This window comes from Tripterygium wilfordii, chromosome 7 (genome assembly GCF_013401445.1).
Source record: "Tripterygium wilfordii isolate XIE 37 chromosome 7, ASM1340144v1, whole genome shotgun sequence".
NCBI lineage: Eukaryota > Viridiplantae > Streptophyta > Magnoliopsida > Celastrales > Celastraceae > Tripterygium > Tripterygium wilfordii.
Genome location: NC_052238.1, coordinates 3,250,726 through 3,275,307, shown reverse-complemented (window position 1 = coordinate 3,275,307; position 24,582 = coordinate 3,250,726). Strand labels below are relative to the sequence as shown.

Genomic DNA, 24,582 nt, shown 5'->3' with positions numbered 1-24,582 from the left:
ATTCAGCTGGAATTTCATCAACAAAAATCCATCATTAGCCTCATTTTGGAAGCAATAATTTGGCAATTAGGCAGAACTTGTGCATTAGCCATTAGGTACTAATGTACTATGCACCATTTTAATATATATATATATATATATTAAAATCATAGAAAATGGGCCTCAATTGTTCAGCCTTTTGTAAACGTGAAGCCCAATGGGTCACGTACTCTCTATTATCCAGGGTTAATGTAGTAAATTGAATACGTACCCGTTCTAGAGTTTCAAGTTCCCTATATATCGCTCGCACTTCTTCCAATCTTCCCTCATCTATCTGTCCTGTTTTGAATCTGCCCGGTGTTGTTGAGGCCCAAAACCCTAACTCTACAAAGATCGATTCCCTCCAGAAAGTCTACATCATGAGTCTAATCCCACACTCATCAGCCTCCTCCTCCTCCTCCAGGACCTACGAGATCTGCTTGGTTTGCGAAGCCAACTATGGAACACGTGATTATCGTTATGAAGTTTTCGTCGTTGACGTTGGTCCTTGCTCTGGTGGTGATCATGGATTAAGAGTATTGCGCAATCCCTTGTTCCGAATTCCGGATGCCTACGCCACTATGGGCTTCTTTGCCGTTGATTCGAGCATCTACTTTCTTGGAGGATTTCGTTTGGGAGAACCTGATCCATCTTTGAGGATTTCGAACAATGTTTATGTCTATGACACATCCTCCAGCGACTCCGCCATCAAAAAGTTAAGTTGCATGAATTATGGCAAGCTCTTGCCTGTGATTATTGGTCCTCTTAATGAAAAGTTCTATGCAATTAGTAAATACTTGTCATTTCACGATTTTGAGGTGTTCGACCCAAAATTGGATTCTTGGTCTTGCCTTTGTCAGCCTCCTGTTTCTGATTCGCCTGAAAATGATTTTGATTATGCCATTGATTCATATGCTGTTGTGAACGAAGACCGCGAAATTCTCATGTGGACCTCATTCGGTCTCTACTCCTATCATATTGATTCAGATAATTGGTATTTTTACGCCAAAGCTGCTTCTATTCCATTTGTCTATGATCGAAGGCCAACTGGATGTACAGTGTCAATTGGTGGTGACCGCTGTTTAGGGTTTACCCACTGCTGTGATTTTCGTGATCCCAATTTAGGTTTTATCCACCCCAAGTGTGATGATGGTCATATAGTACTTGGTACCTATCGCCACAACAGTAGTGATCATACTTGGCATGACTTCCACCAAATCTGTGACTGGCCCGAAAAGGAAAAAGTGGAATGCCGTGCCTATCCTATGTCTTTGGGTGATGGTCTAGTCTGCGCTGTTGTGGCTGGATATGATCCCGGATATGATCAGATAGTCCCTGCCCCTGCCCCTGCCCCTGCATATGATGATGATCCCCACTTACCAAGTACACACATTATATCAATAGGGGTTTTTGTAGATGGACCCAAATTCAATCCCCTCTATACCCATCAGTACAAGGACGACCACAATATGAAGTACTGCAAGAGGACCCTCGTAGCTTCCTTCCCCTTGTAAGTATACTCTTATAGCTGTTACTTTGTTAAACTGATGCTGTTTATTTTCCCATCCCATCAATGGAAAGAAATTTCACATGTTGCTTTCTGTATGTTTAGTTTGTTTCCTTGGTGCTGGAAATCTTTCATGTGTTCTTTTTTTATCACCCTTGCTTTTCTATCACCGCTGCTGTTTTTCTCAATGAAGTCAGCAAAGTTGCACACTCTCTGCTATTGCTGTTTTGACTTTTGGAGTTGCTTTAGGGGAAGTCAATGAGTTATATGTGGGCACAATTTTCGTTTTCTGTTCCTTCTAATTCTTTTTTTTTCTTCAATCCTTCTAGACATTTCCATGCCTTCCTTTCATGATCTCTGCTGTGCTTCTTGATTGAGCTTAATGAAGTTAAGCTATGATTGCATGTTTGACTATTTTAGTTGAATTTCCGAGCTTCACATTTTCACATTTTTCACACAATGCACATAAAATCTTCTGCGTACAAATTGATACAACACTGGTTGAGATCATTATCATTACTAAGATAGTGTGTTTGTAATTACCAAAAAGGAAAAGGGTGTGTGTGCTATTTTTCCAAATCTCAATTAAATATTAAATTTAAGGGTGAGGGGATGTTTGCTATTTTTACTGAATTACAACTACTTGCCGAAAAATGGATATATTCATACTGTTGATGTCAATGACTCAATGTGAAAATTATATCCTGATTCTTCTAACCAAATATAACTGACAAAATAAGCGATATGAAGAGAATCAACGGTTCTTTTTGTCCAATGAGTGTTTATTATTCATCATTAACTGCATTAAAAAAACCCATCTTTGTATTGAATCTTCACACAGAAACAGAAGGTAGAAAGCCTTTGACAATTGAGCTGTAAAGAGAGTGCCGGTGAGGCTAACCATGGATCATTGGATAAAAATTGTTGTTTTCTTGATGATGATGTCAATGGTGGGTGTTACAAATTGAAGCCTACACTATGTTGGAGGAGGAAAGACTACATGGGCACCAAATGTCAATCTCACTGATTGGACTTCTCATCATGAACACATCTATGTGGGCGATTGGCTCTGTATGTTCTTTCTTTCTTTCCATCTTTTTCGTTATAAATTAGTAATTTTTAGTCTCTCTTGTTCTTGATTGTTGGGGGTTAGGTTTGTGTCATTCATGAATACATACAGATTTTGGGTTTGACAAGCACACCTACAGTGTTCTGGAGGTGAACAAGACCAGCTATGAGGATTGCATTGCCACAGATTTACCAAAGGTGGAAGAGATGTGTTCCAAATGATAGTCGAAGACTTATTACTTCATTGATTTTGATGGGAGAGGCTTCTGCTTTCAAGGTCTCAAAGTTGCTGTTTATTGTGAAACTTCTGCACCCACTCCATTTGAGTAAAATAATTGTTCCACTTTTGGGATTGAGACTTGAGAGTCATTTTCTTGGAAATCCTGTATTTTACATACCCATACGACGTAATCTTTGGTTTCCGAAATATGGTACTGTAAAAACTAAAAAGACGAAACTCATTGCTATTTGAAGTAATTACAAACAAGTTACAAGTTACAAGCAACATTTTTTTGGAGATCATGAAATCTTGGTGAACTTGGTACTTTCAATACAAACCCAACCTCTAGCAGGAAGGCTGGCACTTCCCACCCAATATTGCAAATATTGCCACAAACTAGCCCTAATTTCACAGAAAGTATGAGCTGAGGACTTCTTCACATTATTTGTGTGGTTTGTTAGTAAATGAATACAGTATGCATGCGAGGCAGATTCTTAAGCCTTCAAACAAGGCCAAGTATAGTTCAAAGAAATAGCAAAAAGAGCTGTGAGAATGGAGGGTCTGAGGAAGAAGTGCTTCTTGTTGATGGTGTTTATGGCAACCATGTTGTTGGCAGATTGCAGAAAACCTGTACTCCACAGGGTTGGCGGAGGGAAGTATTCCTGGGCACCAAATTTTAACTTCTCTGAGTGGGCTAGTCATGAAGAATTTTACGTTGGTGATTGGCTCTGTGAGTTCTACATTACTCTTGTTTTCCTACTACACTTTCTTCTTTATACTTTTTTCACATTTTTCAGTTCTTTCTTCTTTTCAGATTTCGGATTCGACAAGCAGCGATACAATGTTCTGGAGGTGAACAAGACTGGCTACGACAAGTGCATCGACACTAATTTCGTCATGAACATAACAAGGGGAGGGAGGGATGTCTTTAACCTGACAGAACCAAAACCCTACTACTTCATCAGCGGCGGAGGCTACTGCTTCAAGGGGATGAAGCTTGCAATCACTGCAAAGGACAGCCCACCGGCTTCACCAATTGTGATCGCTAGCGGTTCTCCAACAGCCACCTGCTGCATACAAATTACCCTGCTAACTATGTTTGCCTTAACATTGGCCAGCAAAATCCTCTTCAACAAGTTTATTTAAAGAGACAATCTTCCGCTAGGGAGCTGCTCTTTTTCCTTTATATATGAAGTAGTACTAATAGTGGTGTGAGAATAAGGGAATATCATTTGCAGTTGTAATAATAATATAACAACTCTAGTATATCTACAAGTTACTTTATAATTTTCATCAATTTCCAATGCTATTATTAAGTATTCATATTTGCAGTGTTGTTACATGTCATTCTATATTTGTTACTTCACACATCGATCGAGGGTGGGGGATATTAATTTATAGGAGTCATTTGTCAACACATTGATGTTCAACGTATTCAGGTTATCATCTGATGGATGTCATCCATCATTGACAAAATATATTTTCTTCTGGTGAGAATAAAAAAAATATGGAGCTTGAGATGAAGCGACGCGAGTCAACGGGATGTGGACCTAATACGTATGTACGTCGAGACAGAGACCCTTGCACATTCAACTGACAGCAAACCTGGTAATGGTTTGAAGCTGGATTTTAGGCTAACAATAATCTCATCGAAGCAACACTGTATGCATGATTTCCATCGCAAAATCCCCCCAAAGGCTCTGGTAAAAAGATGAATGGAAAAGATGTTAGAACCTTATACGATACACATACATAGCTGTGGTTTTATTTATAGTTGTCTCACTTGTACACTTGTCAATATGTAATAGGTCATTCTCTAGGGCTACTTTTGTATACTGAGTATAAATACAAGTTAGTCTCACAGCCGTTGTAAGCTGGGACCTTTTTAGGTCCACCCCATTTCCATCCACCCTTTTGTCCACCTCCATCAAACACCATTAGATCTAAAAAATATACTCGAGATGCTCACCTGAGTAAAGACTGTAATAACCTTTAAAGACTTATTTAGAAGAGGTGGATGGTCCACTCTTTTCATAAGAGTGGACCTTAGTAATTTCCTTGTAAGCTGTTGAGAATTGTCCAGCGAAACACTCTCTTCCTAATTTCAACTTGGTATCGGAGCGTTATGGCTGGCAGTCACGATGGCGGCGACCCTGAAGCTATTCTGACTCCAGAGAGTTCCGTTCAAAGAGAGCAAGCCTCCACTGTGAAAAACCCTAAGAGCAGAGATCTGTCTACTGCCGCAATGTTCACCAGCGCTCTGAGCAATCCAAGATTGCCAGGACAGTCAGGTAACTCTCTTGGATACTGTTCGATTAGGCTTAATCATGAGAACTATTTGCTATGGAAGAATTTTGTTCTTCCTGTCATTCGTGGCAATCGAATGGAAGGATTTATTACTGGTACTCGGAAATGTCCACCACAATTTCTGGGTTCTAACATTCAGGAAGGAAGTGAACTGTCACAAGAAGTTGTTGAGAATCCTGCGTATGAAGACTGGGTTGTCCTATACTAGACTTTGCTGGGCTGGCTGTACAACTCTATGGATTCAGATGTAGCAGCAGAAGTTATGGGGTGTGAGACTGCTCAAGAACTCTGGGAATTGATCCGAGATGTGTTTGGGATTCGAACCAAGTCTAACATAACCTATTATAAGAGAGAATTCCAGAAGTTGCAGAAAGGTAATATGAAGATGGCTGAATATCTAAAGGCGGCAAAGAAGCTTGCAGATAATCTTTTTTTGGCTGGGAAACCTGTTCCTTTGGAAGATTTAGTTCAACAAATATTGACTGGACTTGATTCACTTGAGTACAATCCCGTAGTATGTCAAATTCAGGAAAAAGATGACATTAGTTGGATAGATCTACAAGCCAAACTATTGAGCTATGAGAAACGGTTGGAATAGATCAATGCTGGAATTGCTTCTATCAATCTTGGACAGAGCTTTGCTGGCACAAGAGCCTCTGGAAATCAATCTGGACAGGGGAGAGGCCAAGGCAACCACTTCAGAAACCAAGGATCATTTCACAACAACAACAACCCGAATCACCGAGGAGGAGGAGGCGGGTTCTTTAGAGGAAGAGGAGGCCGCAACAATAACTCAAGACCTTTGTGTCAAATCTGTGGCAGGTTAGGCCATACTGCTGTCAAGTGCTACTATAGGTATGATGATTCATACCAAGGAACACCACTAGACCAACAGAGAGGAAACAACAACAACAACAATCCAAATCCAACAGCAGCAACCTTCTTTCTAGCTAATTCAGAGGCAGTCAGTGATCCTGTTTGGTATGCTGATAGTGGAGCGAGTACTCATGTTACTGATGATGTTAACCATGTTGGTCAGAGGTCTAAGTACAATGGTAACCATACTCTTACTGTTGGTAATGGTAATAAGCTTTTCATTGCTCATATAGGAAATTCACTACTTCATACCCCTGCTAATCGGACCTTGTATCTAAAGGATGTTTTGCATGTGCCGATATTAAGAAAAAATTATTGGGCATCTCACAACTTACTGCCTTCAATAATATTACTGTTGAATTTAACTCTTGTGGTTGTGTTGTTAAGGACAAGGCAACGGGAGCAGTTTTACTTCAAGGGAAACTTAAGGATGGGTTGTACCGGCCTGACATTTCACCCAACAAACCAGTGTCTTTGGCTTCTTCTACCTCAGACAAGCTTCAAGTCTCTCAGCAATCTCGTTTTAATTCAGTCTACCTAGCTAATTCTGATAGTACTACGCCTTTAAATTCCCTAAGAGAGGTGTGGCATAGGAGATTAGGCCACCCCTCATCTAAAGTGCTTGATCAAATCTTGAAAAGTTGTAATGCAAAAGTTCGTATCAGTGAAAAACTCCCTTTTTGTGATGCTTGTCAGTATGGCAAATCTCATCTTTTACCCTTTAAATTATCTTCTTCTCGTGCCTCTCCTCCTCTTGATCTTGTGCATACTATTTGTGGGATCCCTCACTTGTATTGTCCACTCAAGGATTCAAATACTATATTCATTTTGTTGATGATTTCAGCAGGTTTACTTGGATCTTTCCATTGAAAAACAAGTCTGATGCCTTAGGAGTTTTTGTTCAATTCAAGACTCTTGTCGAAAACCAACTTGATAGGAAGATTAAGGTTCTTTAATCTGACATGGGTGGTGAGTACCAAAGCTTCACCTCATTTGTTCAACAGCAAGGTGTTCATTTCCGGCACTCTTGTCCTCTCACTTCTGCAAAAAATGGGAGGGCTGAGAGAAAGCATAGACATATAGTGGAGACTGGACTCACTCTTCTAGCTCAAGCACACATGCCCTTAAAACACTGGACTGAAGCCTTTCAAACCGCTGTGTTTCTTTATCAACAGACTCCCTACCTCTGTTTTAGATGGTAGCACTCCAATCACTAAACTCCTCAAAATACAACCAGATTACTCATCTCTCAAGGCTTTTGGATGTGCATGCTTCCCTTGTCTACGTCCTTATCAGACCCACAAATTTCAATTCCATACCTCCAAATGTGTCTTCGTTGGATACAGTGATGCTCACAAAGGTTATAAATGTGTCAGTTCTACTAGTAGGATTTATATCTCTAGACATGTTGTCTTTAATGAACTTGAGTTTCCTTTCCAAGATGGTTTTATCAATACCAAACAACCAGAGTCTACTACACTTCATACACCTTATCACTGGTTTCCTACTTTGTCACCCTCTTCGCTGGTCTCTCCTACTCAGTCAAGCAGTACAACTCCTACTCAAGGGACTCCTACAGTGGAACATGTTCCTGCTGACCCTTCAACAATACAATCTCGTGAGGAAAGGAGGCAGTCATTCTCTGAGTTATCTCCTGTGGAAAGAGCTAGTGCAGGTGATACTGGTCCTGAAGTTAGTTCTCTTGTGCCTTTAGCTAGTCCTGAGCCTGAAACTGTGTCTACAGAGCAGCAAGTGAGTGGAGATTCTGCTTCATCCTTACCCCCAAGCTCAGATCAAGGACATACTATGGTCACAAGAGCTAAATCAGGGATCCAGAAACCTAAGAAATATCCTTCTGAATACCATATGTACTCAGCTTATAAAGATTCAGTTCCTACTGAGCCTAACTCCTTACAAGAGGCCTTGAGCTCTCCACATTGGGTTGATGCAATGAAGGAAGAAGTTAATGCACTTAAGAACAATAAGACTTGGGTACTAGTTCCTTACTCCCCTTCCTATAACATTGTGGACAACAAATGGGTATTTAAGGTCAAGTATAACTCTGATGGCAGTTTTCAGCGATGTAAGGCCAGACTGGTGGCCAAGGGTTTCACTCAGACACCTGGAGTAGACTTCTCAGAAACTTTCAGTCCCGTGGTCAAGGCGTCTACAATTAGAGTCATTCTCACCATTGCTATCTCAAAGAACTGGATAGTGAGACAATTAGATATCAATAATGCCTTTTTGAATGGGACTCTCCATGAGACAGTGTACATGCAACAACCAAAAGGGTTTGAGGATGTGTCTCAACCAAATTGTGTCTGCAAGTTGCAAAAGGCTTTGTATGGACTAAAGCAGGCTCCCAGAGCGTGGTTTGACAAACTCAAAAATACTTTGACTCTCTGGGCATTCAAGAACTCGAAGTGTGATTCCTCCTTGTTCTTCTACATGGACAAGACTCAAATAATCATAGTCCTCATTTACGTGGATGATATAATTGTGACAGGCAGTCATGCTGGCCCTTTACAAAGATTTGTGGAAAAACTGCACACGCTCTTTGCCCTGAAAGATATGGGAAACTTGCATCATTTTCTTGGAATTGAAGTGCGCAGAGATATTACTGGTATGTACGTGACCCAAACCAGATACATTGAAGCTCTACTTAAGAGGGCACATATGGAGATCACCAAGCCATGTCCCACACCAGCTGTTGTTGGCAGGCAGATGTCTATTCATGAAGGAGAACCCTTGACTGATCCAACTTCTTACAGGCGTATCATTGGTGGTCTTCAGTATCTCACCAATACCAGACCTAATATCTCCTTTATTGTTAACAAACTGAGCCAATATCTGCATGCTCCCACTATTGTGCACTGGCAGGGATCAAAAAGGGTCATGAGATATCTGAAGGGTACTAAGGACATGGGGCTGCACATTAAGCCATGTACAAGGTTACTGTTACAGGGCTTTTCTGATGCCGATTGAGCCTGCTGTGTTGATGACAGAAGGTCAACAACAGGACACTGTGTCTATCTTGGTGATACTTTTGTTTCTTGGTCTTCAAAGAAGCAACATGTTGTGGCCAGGTCCAGCGTAGAATCTGAGTATAGAGCTTTAGCTCAAGTGTCCTGGAATGGCTTGAGTCCTTGCTATGAGAGCTCTCCCTCAAGTGTTTCTCTGTTCCTATCACTTGGTGTGACAATCTAAGTGCTAGTGCCCTTGTAGCTAATCCTGTTTATCATGCCAAAACCAAACATATTGAGATTGACATTCATTTTGTTCGAGACAAAGTTCTGGCCAGGCAACTTGAAGTGAGATATGTTCCCTCGCATGATCAAAGAGCAGATTGTTTAACAAAATCGCTCTCTCATTCACGCTTCCAATGGTTCAGGGACAAACTTGGAGTTGTTGAGAGACCTCTTCCACTCTCCAGTTTGCGGGGGACTGTTAGAACCTTATACGATACACATACATAGCTGTGGTTTTATTTATAGTTGTCTCACTTGTACACTTGTACACTTGTCAATATGTAATAGGTCCTTCTCTAGGGCTACTTTTGTATACTGAGTATAAATACAAGTGAGTCTCACAGCCGTTGTAAGCTGCTGAGAATTGTCCAGCGAAACACTCTCTTCCTAATTTCAATTAAAGATACTTCAAATTCTTCTTAAGAAGTGAGAATACGCAAGACAATGTGATGGTAGAGATTTAGCTTCAGCAGGTTCATCAGTAGAAGCTTCTATCACATCTTTCATTTACTTCTCTGTTATGAATTATGTAGTGTCTCCTGCATCAACATTCACATTCTGCATGTTACTTTTTGTCTGAAGAATCTGCAAAAAATTACAGCATGTTTTTGCTTTTTGTAGCATTTGAACTTTCAAAGTCTATTGCCAGAAAGGAGCTAGAGACGACACAAAAGCATAACGAGGAATGGACATCCTTATTCTCATGTCTAGACTAAAACATTAAACGGCAATAAAACAATAATATAGTCATTTCGGTATAATTTTAATGTTTAAGAAAGATCTTCCAATAATGTTTGTCACCTATTGAAAGTCACGGGTTCATATTCCCAAACCAGACATTTCAAATCAAACTTCTAAGACTTTGTTAATGTTTAGTCACTAAAACAGATATCCAACCTCCGAACAATCTATATCTTGAGCTTGAAGAAAGAGTGTCCCTTTTCTTTTCTTTTCCCCTTTCTGTCCTGATGAATATCTTGACGTCAGTTATCTCTTCATGTTACAAGGATAGCTGCTTAGTGTAATTGTGTGACCTTTTTGGTTAAATGGTTAACTGAGAGGGTATCAGAGTCAATGTCTCGTCAAATTCCATTAAATAGTTGGTAATCTCTTTAGCGCTTCTGTTGCATTTGCCTTCCGGCTTTGTCCAGGAGGAATTTAGGATGACATGTTGACCTGACAGCACAAGCTTTTCCACCTACAGTCCATCTGCTGGGGCCAACATTAGTGTCAAGTACTAGTGTAAAATCTAGAGAGAGACTGATTGATTAACAAATACAAGTCAAAGCTCTTCCAATCATAAACGAAGATCCTTAAGTCAAAACAAAACAGGAAGAAAAGATGAGGCACCACACAAGTTCATTCATTTCAGATGGACATTGTAACAAAAGCAACTAGAGCATGATATGGTAAGCTAGTTACCCACAAATCAAGCATATAATGGTCTATTAGATGTGCTCGAGCTTGATGTTTGTCAAGAAATATGACACTTTTTAACGATTACATAGCTTAATCCAACCTAGTAAAACCATCCACACAAGTACCAGAAAACCATAACTTAACAGTACCATAAGATATCTCGAGAGTCAATCTCTCAAAATAGAAAGTAAAAACTAGATGCAACAAGCACACAAAAAAAAAGACCATACTAGACTCGCTCCCCATGCCTGCTACCTTCCAGGTAGGTACGCAACAGCGCTCCACATATCCATCATGACTCCTCAGTCATACAGTCCGTTGCTTGCTCCTGAATCTACACCCCACGAGCGAGGAAATGAGTAATCAGTCCATAACGTATTACAATAGAATAATCAATATAATATACAAGTAACAATAAGGAAACACTTCTCAATGTAATAAAGAAACTGTCCAAATGTTTTTTTTGAATCGAAAAAAAATACATGGAATAGCTCTTTTATGATACTATGCAATTCGTGGGACCAAATGTACATACAATATGCTTGGGTTAGCCGTTTCAATGGGATCTTTTATCCTAGTCGGAGGGAAAATTACCAAATGTTTAGCATTCCCTCACGGTTAGCGTAAACGAGTTTTTTTTGTTCCTTTTTTTTTTTTTTTGCAAGAGAAAAGATTATGGTTTCATATTGGCTGAAGAGTTGAAAAACAAATAAAGATCTTTGGTATCACTCTCCCTAGGTAGATATAATACAAAAGCAATAAGCTGATTCGCGAGACGGATATTAATTATTTGGCCTAAAAAAAGTAAAGGGGTGCAAGTGCAACCCAAAAAGATTACAAAGGAGCAATGTTCAAAAGCACAAAAACATTTCCAGAAAGAGGAGAACTCCAAAACTTAAGGCACTCAAATCAACTATCAAAAATATTTCCAGAAAAAGTCCAAAAACTTTACAACATCAAACCAAAATCCAATATGATTATCAACCATAAAATAACTATTCACATTGGAAGCATCCAATGAAAAATGGCTATCAATAACTTAATATAACACACAGAGGATGATCAAACACTCTTAGAAGAGCTTAAGACATGGCTATTATCATTGTCTTGAAAAAATTAATTAAAAAATTGACTATTGAGGACAGTGCTACTTGTTCCACACCTTTCGGAGTTCAAGTTAGAGGCTCTACCTGTTTAGAATCATTGGAAAACAGAACACTGCAAACAACCCACCTAAGACTGATACTATAAGTTATAGTTTCCAGCTGAAAGTGGAAAGCTCCAACATCATCAATGATCTCCAAACAACCAACCTAAGGTTTATACTATAAGTTATAGTTTCCAGCTGAAAGTGGAAAGCTCCAACATCACCAATGAAAATGGGTAGTCATCACCAGCGGCCCAACAACATGTCAAGTCAAGAGAGGACTTGGAACAATGAAGTTAAAGTGACTAAGAGAGAGGAGTCACAAAGGTAATGATGTATGATGATCATTTATTAACCACAATCTATAGAACAAAATATTAAGTTATCGTTCCAAGGAAGAATACATGAATACCAAATTAAATGTGGTTCCTACAAGCTTATTTTCTAAATAAAAAGAGTTTATAGCAAAAACTAATCAACTAAAATAGTCAAATATGCAATCATAACTTAACTTCATTAAGCTCAATCAAGAAGCAGCAGAGGTATCCTTTCATGGAAATTTCTAGAAGGAATAAACAATCAGAAGGAACAGAAATCGAAAATTGTGGAGAAAATCTTCAGTGGTTTGTGTGCACCACATCATCATGCTGATGTGGTGCACACAACCCACTCAAAACTCAACACGTGGCAAGAAATATCCCAGCAAAATACATCTATCAAATCTACCTTTGTCGCCATTCTTTTTCATCTTAGGACAAATTTGTCGAAAGGACCAAGGTATGAAAGAATATAAAATCAAGATCGGAAGTTGGGACAAGGTCGATTTTCTAATATCAATTGATCTGTGCCTGAGTTGCCAGCTTTTCTTCCTTGTCCGGCCAATCAAGATCGGAAGATGCTAAACTGGCACTTCAAAGGGCTAGTAACAATCTGGCACTTCAAATGGCTAGTAATAATCTGGCACTTCAAATGGCTATTTTTTTTTAAAAAAAATCTGATTAGATAAATGGAATTGCTTGCAAACTGTGTTGCTATTATGGACCTTGCCCTGTGTTCGGGTTGTTTGGATTTCAAAATTGAGTTTCCACAACCCACATAGGAAGCAAAAGCACGAATCTTGCAGGTCTTAACAAAGATTGGACACTGGAAAAACGCGTTTGGAATCCTCCCGTCTGGTACCCATCTCAACCGAGATGTCCAATCCAGATTTGCAGAGCTCGGTCTCTTCAACTGAGAGAGGATAATATATTTAATTTAACAATACTTTATCTTTCTCTTATGACTAGGAAATTGAACTTTGCTGACTGGGATTAAAAGCCTTTACGTGTCACGTGTTGAGTGGATTGTGCACACCACGTCAGCATGATGACATGGTGTGCATAAACCACTGAAGATTTTTCTCAAAATTGTGCCCACATATGACCTCCCCTAAAGCAACTCCAAAAGTCAAAACAGCAATAGCAGAGAGTATGCAACTTTGCTGGCTGACTTGAGAAAAAGCGGTGATAGAAAAGCATGAGTGATAAAAAAAAGAACACATGAAAGATTTCCAGCACCAAGGATACAAACTAAAGAGATAGAAAGCAACATGTGAAATTTTCTTTCCATTGATGGGATGGGAAAATAAACAGCATCAGTTTGGTGACATACAAATAACAAAGTAACAGCTATAAGAGTATACTTACAAGGGGAAGGAAGCTACGAGGGTCCTCTTGCAGTGCTTCATATTGTGGTCGTCCTTGTACTGATGGGTATAGAGGGGATTGAATTTGGGTCCATCTACAAAAACCCCTATTGATATAATGTGTGTACTTGGTAAGTGGGGGTCATCATCATATGCAGGGGCAGGGGCAGGGACTATCTGATCATATCCGGGATCATATCCGGGATCATATCCGGACACAACAGCGCAGACTAGACCATCACCCAAAGACATAGGATAGGCACGGCATTCCACTTTTTCTTTTTCGGGCCAGTCACAGATTCGGTGGAAGTCATGCCAAGTATGATCACTACTGTTGTGGCGATAGGTACCAAGTACTATATGGCCATCATCATCACACTTGGGGTGGATAAACCCTAAATTGGGATCACGAAAATCACAGCAGTGGGTAAACCCTAAACAGCAGTCACCACCAATTGACACTGTACATCCAGTTGACCTTCGATCATAGACAAATGGAATAGAAGCAGCTTTGCCGTAAAAATGCCATTTATCTGAATCAATATAATAGGAGTAGAGACCGACTGAGGTCAACATGAGAATTTCGCGGTCTTGGTTCACAACAGCATATGAATCAATGGCATAAGCAAAATCATTTTCAGGCGAATCAGGAACAGGAGGCTGACAAAGGCAAGACCAAGAATCCAATTTTGGGTCGAACACCTCAAAATCATGATATGACAAGTATTTACTAATTGCATAGAACTTTTCATTAAGAGGACCAATAATCACAGGCAAGAGCTTGCCATAATTCATGCAACTTAACTTTTTGATGGCGGAGTCGCTGGAGGATGTGTCATAGACATAAACATCGTTCGAAATCCTCAAAGATGGATCAGGTTCATTCAAACGAAATCCTCCAAGAAAGTAGATGCTCGAATCAACGGCAAAGAAGCCCATAGTGGCGTAGCCTTCCGGAATTCGGAACAAGGGATTGCGCAATACTCTTAATCCATGATCACCACCAGAGCTAGGACCAACGTCAACGACGAAAACTTCATAACGATAATCAGGTGTTCCATAGTTGGCTCCGCAAACCAAGCAGATCTCGTAGGTCCTGGAGGAGGAGGAGGAGGAGGAGGAGGTTGATAAGTGTGGGATTAGACTCATGATGTAGACTTTCTGGAGGGAATCGATCTTTGTAGAGTTAGGGTTTTGGGCCTCAACAACACCGGGCAGATTCAAAACAGGACAGATAGGCGAGGGAAGATTGGAAGAAGTGCGAGCGATATATATCGAACTTGAAACCCTAGAACGGGTACGTATTTAATTTACTACATTAACCCTGGATAATAGAGAGTACGTGACCCATTGGGCTTCACGTTTACAGAAGGCTGAACAATTGAGGCCCATTTTCTATGATTCTAACTTTTTTTATTTTCTGTAATTGTTTTATATAACCATATCAGCAAAACATAAAATCTCATACATATTTGTTGACCCAGACAAAATAACACCACTGTGAGTGCTCTTATGTACAGGTTCTGCCTATCCTTCGAATCTTATTATTAGCCATAATTGCCAAATTATTGCCGGTAGTAGTAGCCATACATAACTTTGGGGTTCATAAACTATCTACAATGACGTGACATGTCATATAATCAAGTGACTAAGCAATTTTAAAAAATCAAAAGAAACATACATTTCAAATTTCAAATAAACAATCTTTCAAAAAAAAAATTTCAAATAAACAAAAATATAAAACTAGTCTTCATCTTTCTCTTGGAATTTCAGATCTCATTCTCTCTCTCCCTCTTCACGTAGCACCTCCACCCATGGCTTAACTTTGTCGTCCGGCGAAGGGATTGGACTATGTCACACCCAAACGAACCTCCGGACCACTTAGATGAAAATCCAAACGCCCTCTAAAGAAGGTGACTTCTGTTTGAAGCCCATTGGTAACCTAAGTGAATAACTGTCATTAAAGCCCATTAGTCTTTTATTTTAAATCAAACCCATCAGTTGTATATGTTTGAATTAGCTACAACGACTACTGTACAACTTTGCTCTTCTATCTTTTCAAGTTATAGCCGTTGGCTATAAATCCTATATGTATTGTTGCACACTGTAAGTATTTTCTTTAATGAAAACAAACCTTTACAACTGTTTTATGGTATCGGAGCAGCTTAAGTCTCTGACGAGATCGCTACTGCCTCCACCTACTTCGCACACTCTTTCTACTACCACCATAATCTCTGTTCCTAACTCCACCTCCACAATCACAGTTTATGCAACCTCTCCTACAGCTACAAAGTTAACAACTTCTAATTTTATTTCATGGAGACTACAAATGTCTGCTCTTCTACGTGCCTATAAGTTGATGGGTTATGTGGATGTCACTAATCGCTGTCCAACAACCTCTACTGAATCTTCGTCCAGTTCTAGTGCTGATATTGTGGTTCAAACATGGCAAAGTTAGGATAACTTCATATTACATGCTATTGTTGGCTCAATAGATGCTGCAATTCTCCCCCTAGTGGGTGATGTTCGTACTAGTGCTGTCGAGTTGGGATAAAATCCATAAGCTTTATGCTAACATCTCTCGATCTCGAATAATTCAACTCAAATCACAGCTCTCACGGTGCCAAAAAGGCGGCAAGAACATTATTGACTACCTATAAGAAGTTAAATGCCTTGCGGATGAACTCGCATTAATCGATCATCCTATTTCTTCCGATGATCTTACTTTATATTCTTGATGGTCTTGCTCAAGAATATGCTAGCATGGTGGGTTTTATTCGAACCCGAGAAAACTCATTTAACTAACTTAAAGATGTGCTTATTGCACAAGAAGGATATCTCACTCGAATTAATACTCCTCCATATCTGTCTCTTGCGTCTGCTAATTTTCATCAGAGACAATAGGGTTCTTACCAAAATCAATCTTCTCATGGTCAAAATTCTTCTCAACCTTGGCACAACAATAAATCAAATTCTCAATGGTCTGGTTCCCGTCCACCTTTTCATGGTCATCGTGGCAGAGGTCGTGGTCGGGGACCACCCAGACTGGTTTGTCAGCTTTGTGAAAAGCCCAGCCATGCAGGTACAACCTGCAGAAAGTTCAAAATATACTCCAATTACCCTGCTCCTCCTCCAGCTGCCACATCCAATTTTGCTTCAGCCTCATCTACCACTTCATCATAACCACAATGGCTCTTGGACTCGGGTGCTAGCCACAATATGGCTCAGGATTTTAACAATCTTTCATTTCACTCAGAGTACGATGGTTCCCATGAGGTCAAGCTCGGGGATAGTACAGGTTTGCATATTACACATATTGGTAGCACCAATCTGCACACACAAACCAGACCTATTACAGTCAATAATATATTATGTGTTCCTTCTCTTCAAAAGAACTTACTTTCGGATCATGAATTAACCAAACACAATAATATTTCCATTTGAATTTTTTCCCTTCTCTTGTGTTATTAAGGATCAACCGTCTGGACAGATCATGGCTCACGGTCAATGCAGTGATGGTGTTTACACTTTTGAGCCCAAGCAATAACCCAAAAATAATAACCAAAAGTAAGAACTGGCATCCGGTGAAAGGATATCAAAAGGATATTGTATGTTGTAATCTTACATACAAAATTCATAACTTCTAGGAAAGAAATATGGACATGTATTTTTTTTTTTTCAAATTAGCTTTAGTGAAGCACTCGGGAGAATGTTCAAACTCAGTATTAGTACCAGAGGAATTCTAACCTCATAGACATGAGGCCAATCAAGGAGAAATTTTCAATCCTCAAGTTCCTGCAATTCAGAACAAATGAAAACGCTGGAAAAAATGTGAAGGCATGTGCTTAATATTTTTTCTTATTTGGAAACTTTGGAAAGTTAGCTCCAACATTAAATTCAAGTTTTTTTTTTTGAGCAAATTTTTTGAGCAAATAATCTGACAGTTCAAATCCTGAAAAAGGCCGGAAATGGGAATCCATCCAATTATTTTCGTCCTGCAGAAGGGAAAGTTGGTCATCACCCCAGCAATGCAGCCCTGATCTCTACTACAACTACTAAGCAGTCATTTAATCATGGAAGAGCCCTTCAAGTTGAGCTAATCTTCGAGCAACATATCTTCTAAGAAGTTGTTTTGCAGCAGAATTCAGTAATATGAGCCAATCCACCAAAAGACACGGCATAAAGTCAGATAACTATCAAATTTCTCCCTTTTTTATTAAAAAAAAAAGGAGAAATTTCTCAAAGATATATCATCTCCTTTTAAAAAAAAAAAAAACCAAATTTCTCAAAGAACATTGATCAGATATAAAAGATAAATTACTGTAACATAGCAAAAATTTGAAATCAGTTTATACGATTTAGTAACCTCTCACTTGAACATTAACATTAACATACAGCTTATCTTTATGATTCAAACTCAAAACATCAACCAAAGCAAGAAGCAATAATAGTTTTTCAATTTTACCTGCTTAGCTCCTTTATTATGTCAAACGACGTTTTTCCCATCATCAAATTTATAATAAGATATAATTGGCATGAATGACATAATAACGTGAATGTATGCATAATTTTTCAGTATCAATGCTGTGCAATAGATCCAGCGAACTATTGAGGACAATGTATTTGGAATAATTTGCTCGGCAGTAGCATTCTCTAAATTTTCCCTGATATAACAAAAAAATTAAATCACAAAAGAGAATCTAAACTCCAAAGCACCCAATTTTTTTTTTTTTTTAAAAAACACTCAACAGAATAAAGTTTACCCATACAAAAATACAAAAAAAACATAGAGAGAACAATAATCATAAGCCCAACCTTTCCATCCCAATTAATGAACTCATGCATTCATGACTTATCCAACGGCCAATGACAATACTCACTTCGAACACAAACAAACCTTCTTACTGTTCAGCCATCAAAGTCACCCATTGAACTCCCACTGTGAACAGGAGTGCACAATGAGGTGGAAGCATGAAAAAGAGTTCGGAAAGATAGTCAGAACAAAAGCACTGCAGATCCCCAAAGCTCCAAAGTAACCCTGAGAAAGGACATTAGGGGAAAAAACTCAGAATAAAATTAGCTTTAAAACAGTTCGTAACTCACAAATTGAAGGTGCCAAATGGAGATCTTAGGGAAGAGATCAATCTCTATCTTGGAACGAAACTTTTGTTACAAAAAAGAAAGTGGAAGAAAAAAAATCTATATTAATTGAAACGATTTCAGAAACAGAAATTGTTGGTGCCAAAAGGAAGATCCTAGATAAAAGCTAAATCCCTTACTTGGAATGAAACTCCTGATCAAAGGAAAGAATGGGGACCAAAGATCGTCAACCACCGAAATTCTGAACATTCTTCTGTGAGTTCAAATCACACGAGAGCAAGAGAGAGGAAGCAATATAATTTAAGCAAAAATGTCGAAACTATTTTGGGCAAGATGAAATTTTATCAGAGCAAGGAGGGAAACTCAACTGATCACACACGATACATGAAACTGAATCTGGAAATAGCACAAATCATAAGAGGAGTTATTGTGAAACCTACGAGAAAGTAAAATCTTACTGGAGAAGATAATGTGAAGAAGTCTTACTGGAGAAGATAACGTGAAGAAGCCAAAGAGGAGTCATTGTGAAACCTATGAGAAAGCGAAGTCTTACTGGAGAAGATAACATGAAGAAGGCAAAAGTCGCCTTACTTTTTAATCAATTTTTTTTTTACCGTGCGAGAGTTTTCTACGTGTCATCCGAGAATCATGGGGAAGCATTCTCATGGTTTCCGTTTTATATATAGGATATGATATGATAGAGCCCAAACTCCCAAAATCATCCTTCAAAGAAAAAAGCAAGGGTACTGTCATAGCACACAAAAGTCGGTCCAAACCAGCCTTGTCAATAGCGCAAAGGCACTCTTAGAGCCTTAGGCTCAATATTAAGGCGAAGGTCCTTTTACGCAAGGCATAAAATTAAGATAATGAATACAATAATCCAAGACACACATAAACATGACCTATTGGCTATTGGTTAATTAAAGGCAGACATACTTGTTCAAAGGGGTGTGTGCAAATGGTCAACTGGTGGGAATTGTTTCACACAAATCATTGTTTGAGACATCCCTGGAATATTAGGCAAACATTAGTGAATATGCAGACATAATATTACTACCCCATCAATATCAGAGAACAATACTTACACAATTTTGAGGCTAGAAATACCCACAAATGCTCTGGAGATTGGACCAGCTAATCGATTGTCGTTAAGCCGTCTGTCAAACCAAACAAGAATATGAGGAAGACCAGCTGCTGGACATGCCATATTAAAAAACTAATGACCATACTGAGAGACAAATATTGAGGTAGATAAAAAAACATCTCAATGACGGTTGGTTTCATGATGATGTAGGCACTCAATCTTGGTAGCACTCTAGTAATGTGGATATCTAGTAGCTAGACTGATATTTGGCCTTAGCAAATAACACCAGGCATCATAAATTTAATCCCACCAATTTGATCATCTAAGCACTCTTTAAATTTTTTAAGTCAAGCAAATATACATGGAGAACATGACTGCAATTCCCAACATGAAAATGTGTTAAAATAAAGCTCTTCCTAAGTCTACTCGTAACCATATGCACGTTAGATTTGATCAAACTCACAGAAACACAAGAGACTTCAACTTTCCCAGCGAAGGAGGAATAGTCCCAAAGATGTTGTTATACAAGTCCAAGCTGACGAGACTCTTCAAGTAACCAAGCTCAGCAGGAATAGTTCCTTGAATGTTGTTTTTGACTTTTTGTAAGGCTCCCTAAAAAGGAATGAACAAGGTCAACAATAAAAAAAAATACAAAAATAGTAAAAGCAATAAGGGCCAATTATAGCACAACGCCATGCAGTGACAGGTTCTTTACCAAAATACTAATTAGGTAAGAACAAGGTACATACAGAATATTGCAAGTGCTCTAGCTTCCCAAGTTCGGGAACTAAATGTCCAGATAGATTTGAATTCCCCAAGTCCAGGCACAAAATAATGCAAATTCAGTACCATCGCAATAACTAAACGCTCAAAAAGGCCAAAAATGTCAAGTTCCTACTTCCTAGCAAGAAAAAATAGTGAAAATAATACTACTATAGGATATCTTAATTAAATATATATATATATACACAGAGGTGAAAGTGCGCTCCTTAAATCAGATACTTCGGAGTACTAGATAACATTGAGGTGCCTCTGACAGTAGAAATTGTAGAACCCACATCACCAATCCATCATAAACAGCAGTGGAGGTCACAGATTCACAATTAATCAGAATGATGCTCAGAAGTACACCATTGTATGCGAACCACGTCATAGTGTAAATATAGATTCACAATTCCCAGTTTGCTCCAGCCTAAAGATAGATTACTGAATTCATTTTCCCAGTTTGCTCCAGCCTAAAGCTAAGACCTCCATTAATTAAAAAGTGATAGTCCTATCCCACGAAAAATGTTATCTTTTCAAGAGCTTAGAACATCTCCACAGCTACGGTAGGCCACATGGATAATCTCATTGAATTAACTACCCAGGTTAGCAAAGAATCTGTTGCAGACAAAAAAAATCAAGCTCCTTACTTCCCTTAATTCCATCAAGTTATGTGTAACAGATAAAAGTTTTCACCCAACAAAGTCTGTAGCTAAGAATGTAAAAGAGGAAAGAACTTAAATGTCGACAATTAAACAAAAAAGGCAATCAGCGGAGGTAATAAGAATTAAAGCTAATAAAAATAACACAAAATATCCACTTCAAATCCAATAACAGCACCAGTTTTAATTCAATATATCAATATATACTTATGCGGCACAGAGAGAAGGGAGAGAGAAATAATACACTCGAGTGACTCGGTAACCTTGGTTGCAAGTGATGTGGAACCAAGTACAGCAGTTAACAAGAGTCAGATCCCAGCTCTGCAGAACATTATCCGGATCCAACAAGCTCCGATGCAGGGTATAGAGAGCGTCTCCTTCGGAGTTACCATACATGTCACACAACCAAGTGTAACTACTAACTAGCCAATCCAAGAGAGCCATATAGCCAACAAAAAAGAAGGCAGCATCATGGACGAAATCAACCTAGGGGGTACCATGGATGAAGCACAAAGACAAGGATTTGCTAAAGCCCAAGATCCGTTGATAGAAGTGGAGCTGGGACGAGAAAGGGAGCATCAGCTGACCTTCGTCAGCAAACTGCTCGACACAAAGGTTAGAGTGAAACTTATCGCTCTACTTAAAGAATATATTGATTGTTTTGCATAGGAATATGATGAAATGCCTAGTTTAGATAGACAGTTAGTAGAGCACAAGTTACCAACTAGACCGAATTATAAACCTCACAAACAACCTCCTAGAAGATTTGCCCCTAATGTTGTCCCTGAACAAAGATAGACTCCTGACCGACACCAAAATGTGAGTGTGTACTTACCCCAAGTGTAGGGTATCGTCAAGTAATAAACCGGTGAGTCCGGTATCGATCCACGAGGAAGCAATGCAAATTTGAAGTGAATGATATGCAAATGACTAGCTAACACTAATAAACACAATGAATATCAAATAAAGGCAAGTAAAAGAAATGGGCCGAATGACTCGGTAGCATGAGCGATTTTGGAATCAAAGTAAGCACAAAGTGGATTTAAAACAATTAATTAAAAACCTAGTCTCTATTCCGTCCCGGTGGCTACTCGGTTCTCATACTCAAGGTATCATTGCAAACACACACAACCATACACAATGCATTGTGTGATACTATCAATCATGCATATGCAAAGAGAATTGGGATATAAGACTTCAATTCATACATGTAGGCCATCGGGTCTCTTAATCTACGATGAACGCAAAGGGATAAGCACCTAATATTATGGATTAATGTTCCCCCTTGGGGCTCGGCTTGGCTAACACCCTAGTTTCACACTCAAAGATCAATTAACCATAACTCTCTCATGCACATTCCTAAATTAACCCAAAACCCCATCATCAATACACATAATTAATAGCTATGCAATGAAAAACTCAATTAATTAAGGAAATCATGCAATGGGTTTAACAATTCTCAATCGAACATATTAGATGCAATCCCTAGACTAGACAATCCAAGAATACAACCAAATATGTCATTCCCATAGATCCAATCACACAACTATCGCGAAATTAAAAGAGAGAAATCGAAGCTACGATTCTTTGAGCATACCTTGAGTAATCGAAACCTTGCACCCACCGTTCGGGATTAGAAACTAGAGAAGAGAACTACCCACTCATGATTGTTGCAATAAACATCCAATCTATTGTCATCTAAATCAGAGTTTATACAAAATCAAGAGAAAGCACCAAAAACAACAAAGAAAACTTAGAGAGAGAAACTAGATCTACACTACTCCTATGGTGGCTTCCTCTTGGAGAAGTCAATGAATAAAATAGGAAGCCAACCAAATCTTAGGGTTTTCTTCTCTTTTTACAATAGAAAATACCTAACTACCCTTATAAAATCGTTTCCCATTGGTTACATACATGATTTACCCCAAATGCCCTTGAAATTTCGGTGCAGAAAATTGCAGATTCGCCGTAGGTGTCCGGACGGGTGTCCGGACACTTCATGCGTCCATCAACTTTGAAGCCTCTGCCTCAATTTGTGAAGAAAGCGTCCGGACGGGTGTCCGGACAGGTGTCCGGACACCTTGGGAAGTGTCCCGACACCTCACAGCAAAAAGTGCCCAAAAAGTGCTCCAACTTGCCCGAACAAGGTCCGATTCCTACAAAACCAAGGGGAAACATTTGTAAGTGTAAAATTAAGCTAAAATGCAATCAAATATATTAACTAAGTGCTAGAACATCCTAATTAAAGGACATTAGAACCTCAAAATAGAGGTCCAATCAACTCCTCAACAAAAGCAACAGGACAGATAACGCCTATTAGAGAGAGGCGGCTCTCCAAATGACCCAAACAACAGCAGCAATAGTCATCAACAACTTACCCTAAAAAGGCTCATGAGGTGTAGATAGTAAACTTGGTTCTCAGTTGGCTAAAGTACACCCACCTAATTAACTTTAGACAATGCCTGGTAACAAAAACCAATGTGCTACTCTTCAACTCTGCCAAAATCTGGCAATGAGATAAAAAAAGGAAAATGCAAACATCTAACAATAGATACATGTTGCATACTCAGCCCTTAGCATGTGAATAAAGCCAATTCATCCCTTTATGTTGTCTTCATCCCTTGGATGATTGAATTACCTTAGCTTAGCGATGCCTTATTTATTCAAGTACAAAGGAACACAAAATATAGGAAACAAAATCTGGTATACCTTAACACAGAATTTTCCTAATAAAATAGCGTACGCTGCGTACCTAAGCTAATCTGGAGTAACAATGGAAGATGAATTGTACAAAGGAATGCTGATTCTGACAGATTGCCAAAATCTGGGGGAGTACAAAATCATGCTTCTCTCAGCTAAGAAACTATGCACCACACCGTCAAAACAAACCAAACAGATCACCATTAATCAATCAAGGGACTTACCTTCTATCGCCAGGTCCAAAACCTCCTCCAGGGCTCCCTTGCCTGGGCTCGTACCCGCCATCCTCCCTTGTGGACCGCTTGTATGGAGGGGACCGTCTTGGGGGATATCCCTATAGACAGGAGGCGGCGGACTAATGCTGGCCCGCCTCTTATACTCTCGCTCCCTCTCCCTGGGAGGCGGAGGAGGAGAACTGTCGCGACCATAGTACTCTCGACGGTTAGGAGTACCGCTTGTATGTAGGAAACTGTTCAACTTGTTTTTGTTGATAATACTACTAGTGATAACATCATGGCTGATGATGGTTGTTACGGTCGATGTCGTTGCTGATCGATAAGATTCCACTTTAGAAAAATGGGAAAATTATTCTTTTATGAAAGACATTATTCTTTAATGTCTTATTTCATAAAATCAATATAATTTAAATTAATATTTCAAAAAGATAAAAAATTAAAATATATGATTTGTTATCTAAAATACCTTCAACTTCATCCCAAACATGACACATGTCTCCTATACATGATTAATCTCTTATCTCCATCGGAAGCTTAGTCTCAA

At 39.1% G+C, this 24,582-nt stretch overlaps 3 protein-coding genes, 1 long non-coding RNA gene and 1 pseudogene across 13 annotated transcripts; 3 read left to right on the top strand and 2 right to left on the bottom strand.

The window, feature by feature from the left end:
• Positions 1-298: 298 nt before the first annotated feature.
• Positions 299-3,097, top strand: LOC120002077. Its single transcript, XM_038850659.1, has 2 exons — positions 299-1,528; positions 2,367-3,097. The coding sequence occupies exons 1-2, from the start codon at positions 399-401 to the stop codon at positions 2,377-2,379; spliced, it is 1,143 nt and encodes a 380-aa protein (XP_038706587.1). The 5' UTR covers positions 299-398; the 3' UTR covers positions 2,380-3,097.
• LOC120002079 lies at positions 2,500-3,097 on the top strand (annotated as a pseudogene).
• A 151-nt stretch (positions 3,098-3,248) lies between these two features.
• LOC120002078 (lamin-like protein) lies at positions 3,249-4,106 on the top strand. Its single transcript, XM_038850660.1, has 2 exons — positions 3,249-3,543; positions 3,628-4,106. The coding sequence occupies exons 1-2, from the start codon at positions 3,366-3,368 to the stop codon at positions 3,957-3,959; spliced, it is 510 nt and encodes a 169-aa protein (XP_038706588.1). The 5' UTR covers positions 3,249-3,365; the 3' UTR covers positions 3,960-4,106.
• A 6,480-nt stretch (positions 4,107-10,586) lies between these two features.
• Positions 10,587-14,751, bottom strand: LOC120002370. The gene is made up of 2 exons (XM_038851105.1): positions 13,496-14,751; positions 10,587-10,997 (listed from the first exon to the last, which is right to left on the bottom strand). Exons 1-2 carry the CDS (start codon positions 14,641-14,643, stop codon positions 10,970-10,972), a joined length of 1,176 nt encoding a protein of 391 aa, XP_038707033.1. The 5' UTR covers positions 14,644-14,751; the 3' UTR covers positions 10,587-10,969.
• Positions 14,752-16,333: 1,582 nt separating this feature from the next.
• On the bottom strand, positions 16,334-24,332 carry LOC120001518. Of its 10 annotated transcripts, XR_005468896.1 has the most exons (10): positions 24,027-24,332; positions 20,142-20,290; positions 19,680-19,751; positions 19,531-19,602; positions 19,209-19,317; positions 19,081-19,125; positions 18,963-18,990; positions 18,774-18,847; positions 17,242-18,532; positions 16,334-16,824 (listed from the first exon to the last, which is right to left on the bottom strand). It is a non-coding gene; the product is annotated as an uncharacterized LOC120001518 (long non-coding RNA). The 10 variants fall into 10 exon arrangements; XR_005468894.1 differs by having other exon boundaries at positions 19,081-19,317; XR_005468892.1 differs by having other exon boundaries at positions 18,963-19,317.
• Positions 24,333-24,582: the final 250 nt, after the last annotated feature.

Coding starts and splice junctions, on each gene's coding strand:
- LOC120002078 (XM_038850660.1), top strand. CDS start 3,366: ATGGAGGGTCTGAGGAAGAAGTGCTTCTTGTTGATGGTGTTTATGGCA. Junction 3,544..3,627: donor TTACGTTGGTGATTGGCTCT/GTGAGTTCTACA, acceptor TCTTCTTTTCAG/ATTTCGGATTCGACAAGCAG.
- LOC120002370 (XM_038851105.1), bottom strand. CDS start 14,643: ATGAGTCTAATCCCACACTTATCAACCTCCTCCTCCTCCTCCTCCTCC. Junction 10,998..13,495: donor CTCGTAGCTTCCTTCCCCTT/GTAAGTATACTC, acceptor CGTGGGGTGTAG/ATTCAGGAGCAAGCAACGGA.
- LOC120002077 (XM_038850659.1), top strand. CDS start 399: ATGAGTCTAATCCCACACTCATCAGCCTCCTCCTCCTCCTCCAGGACC.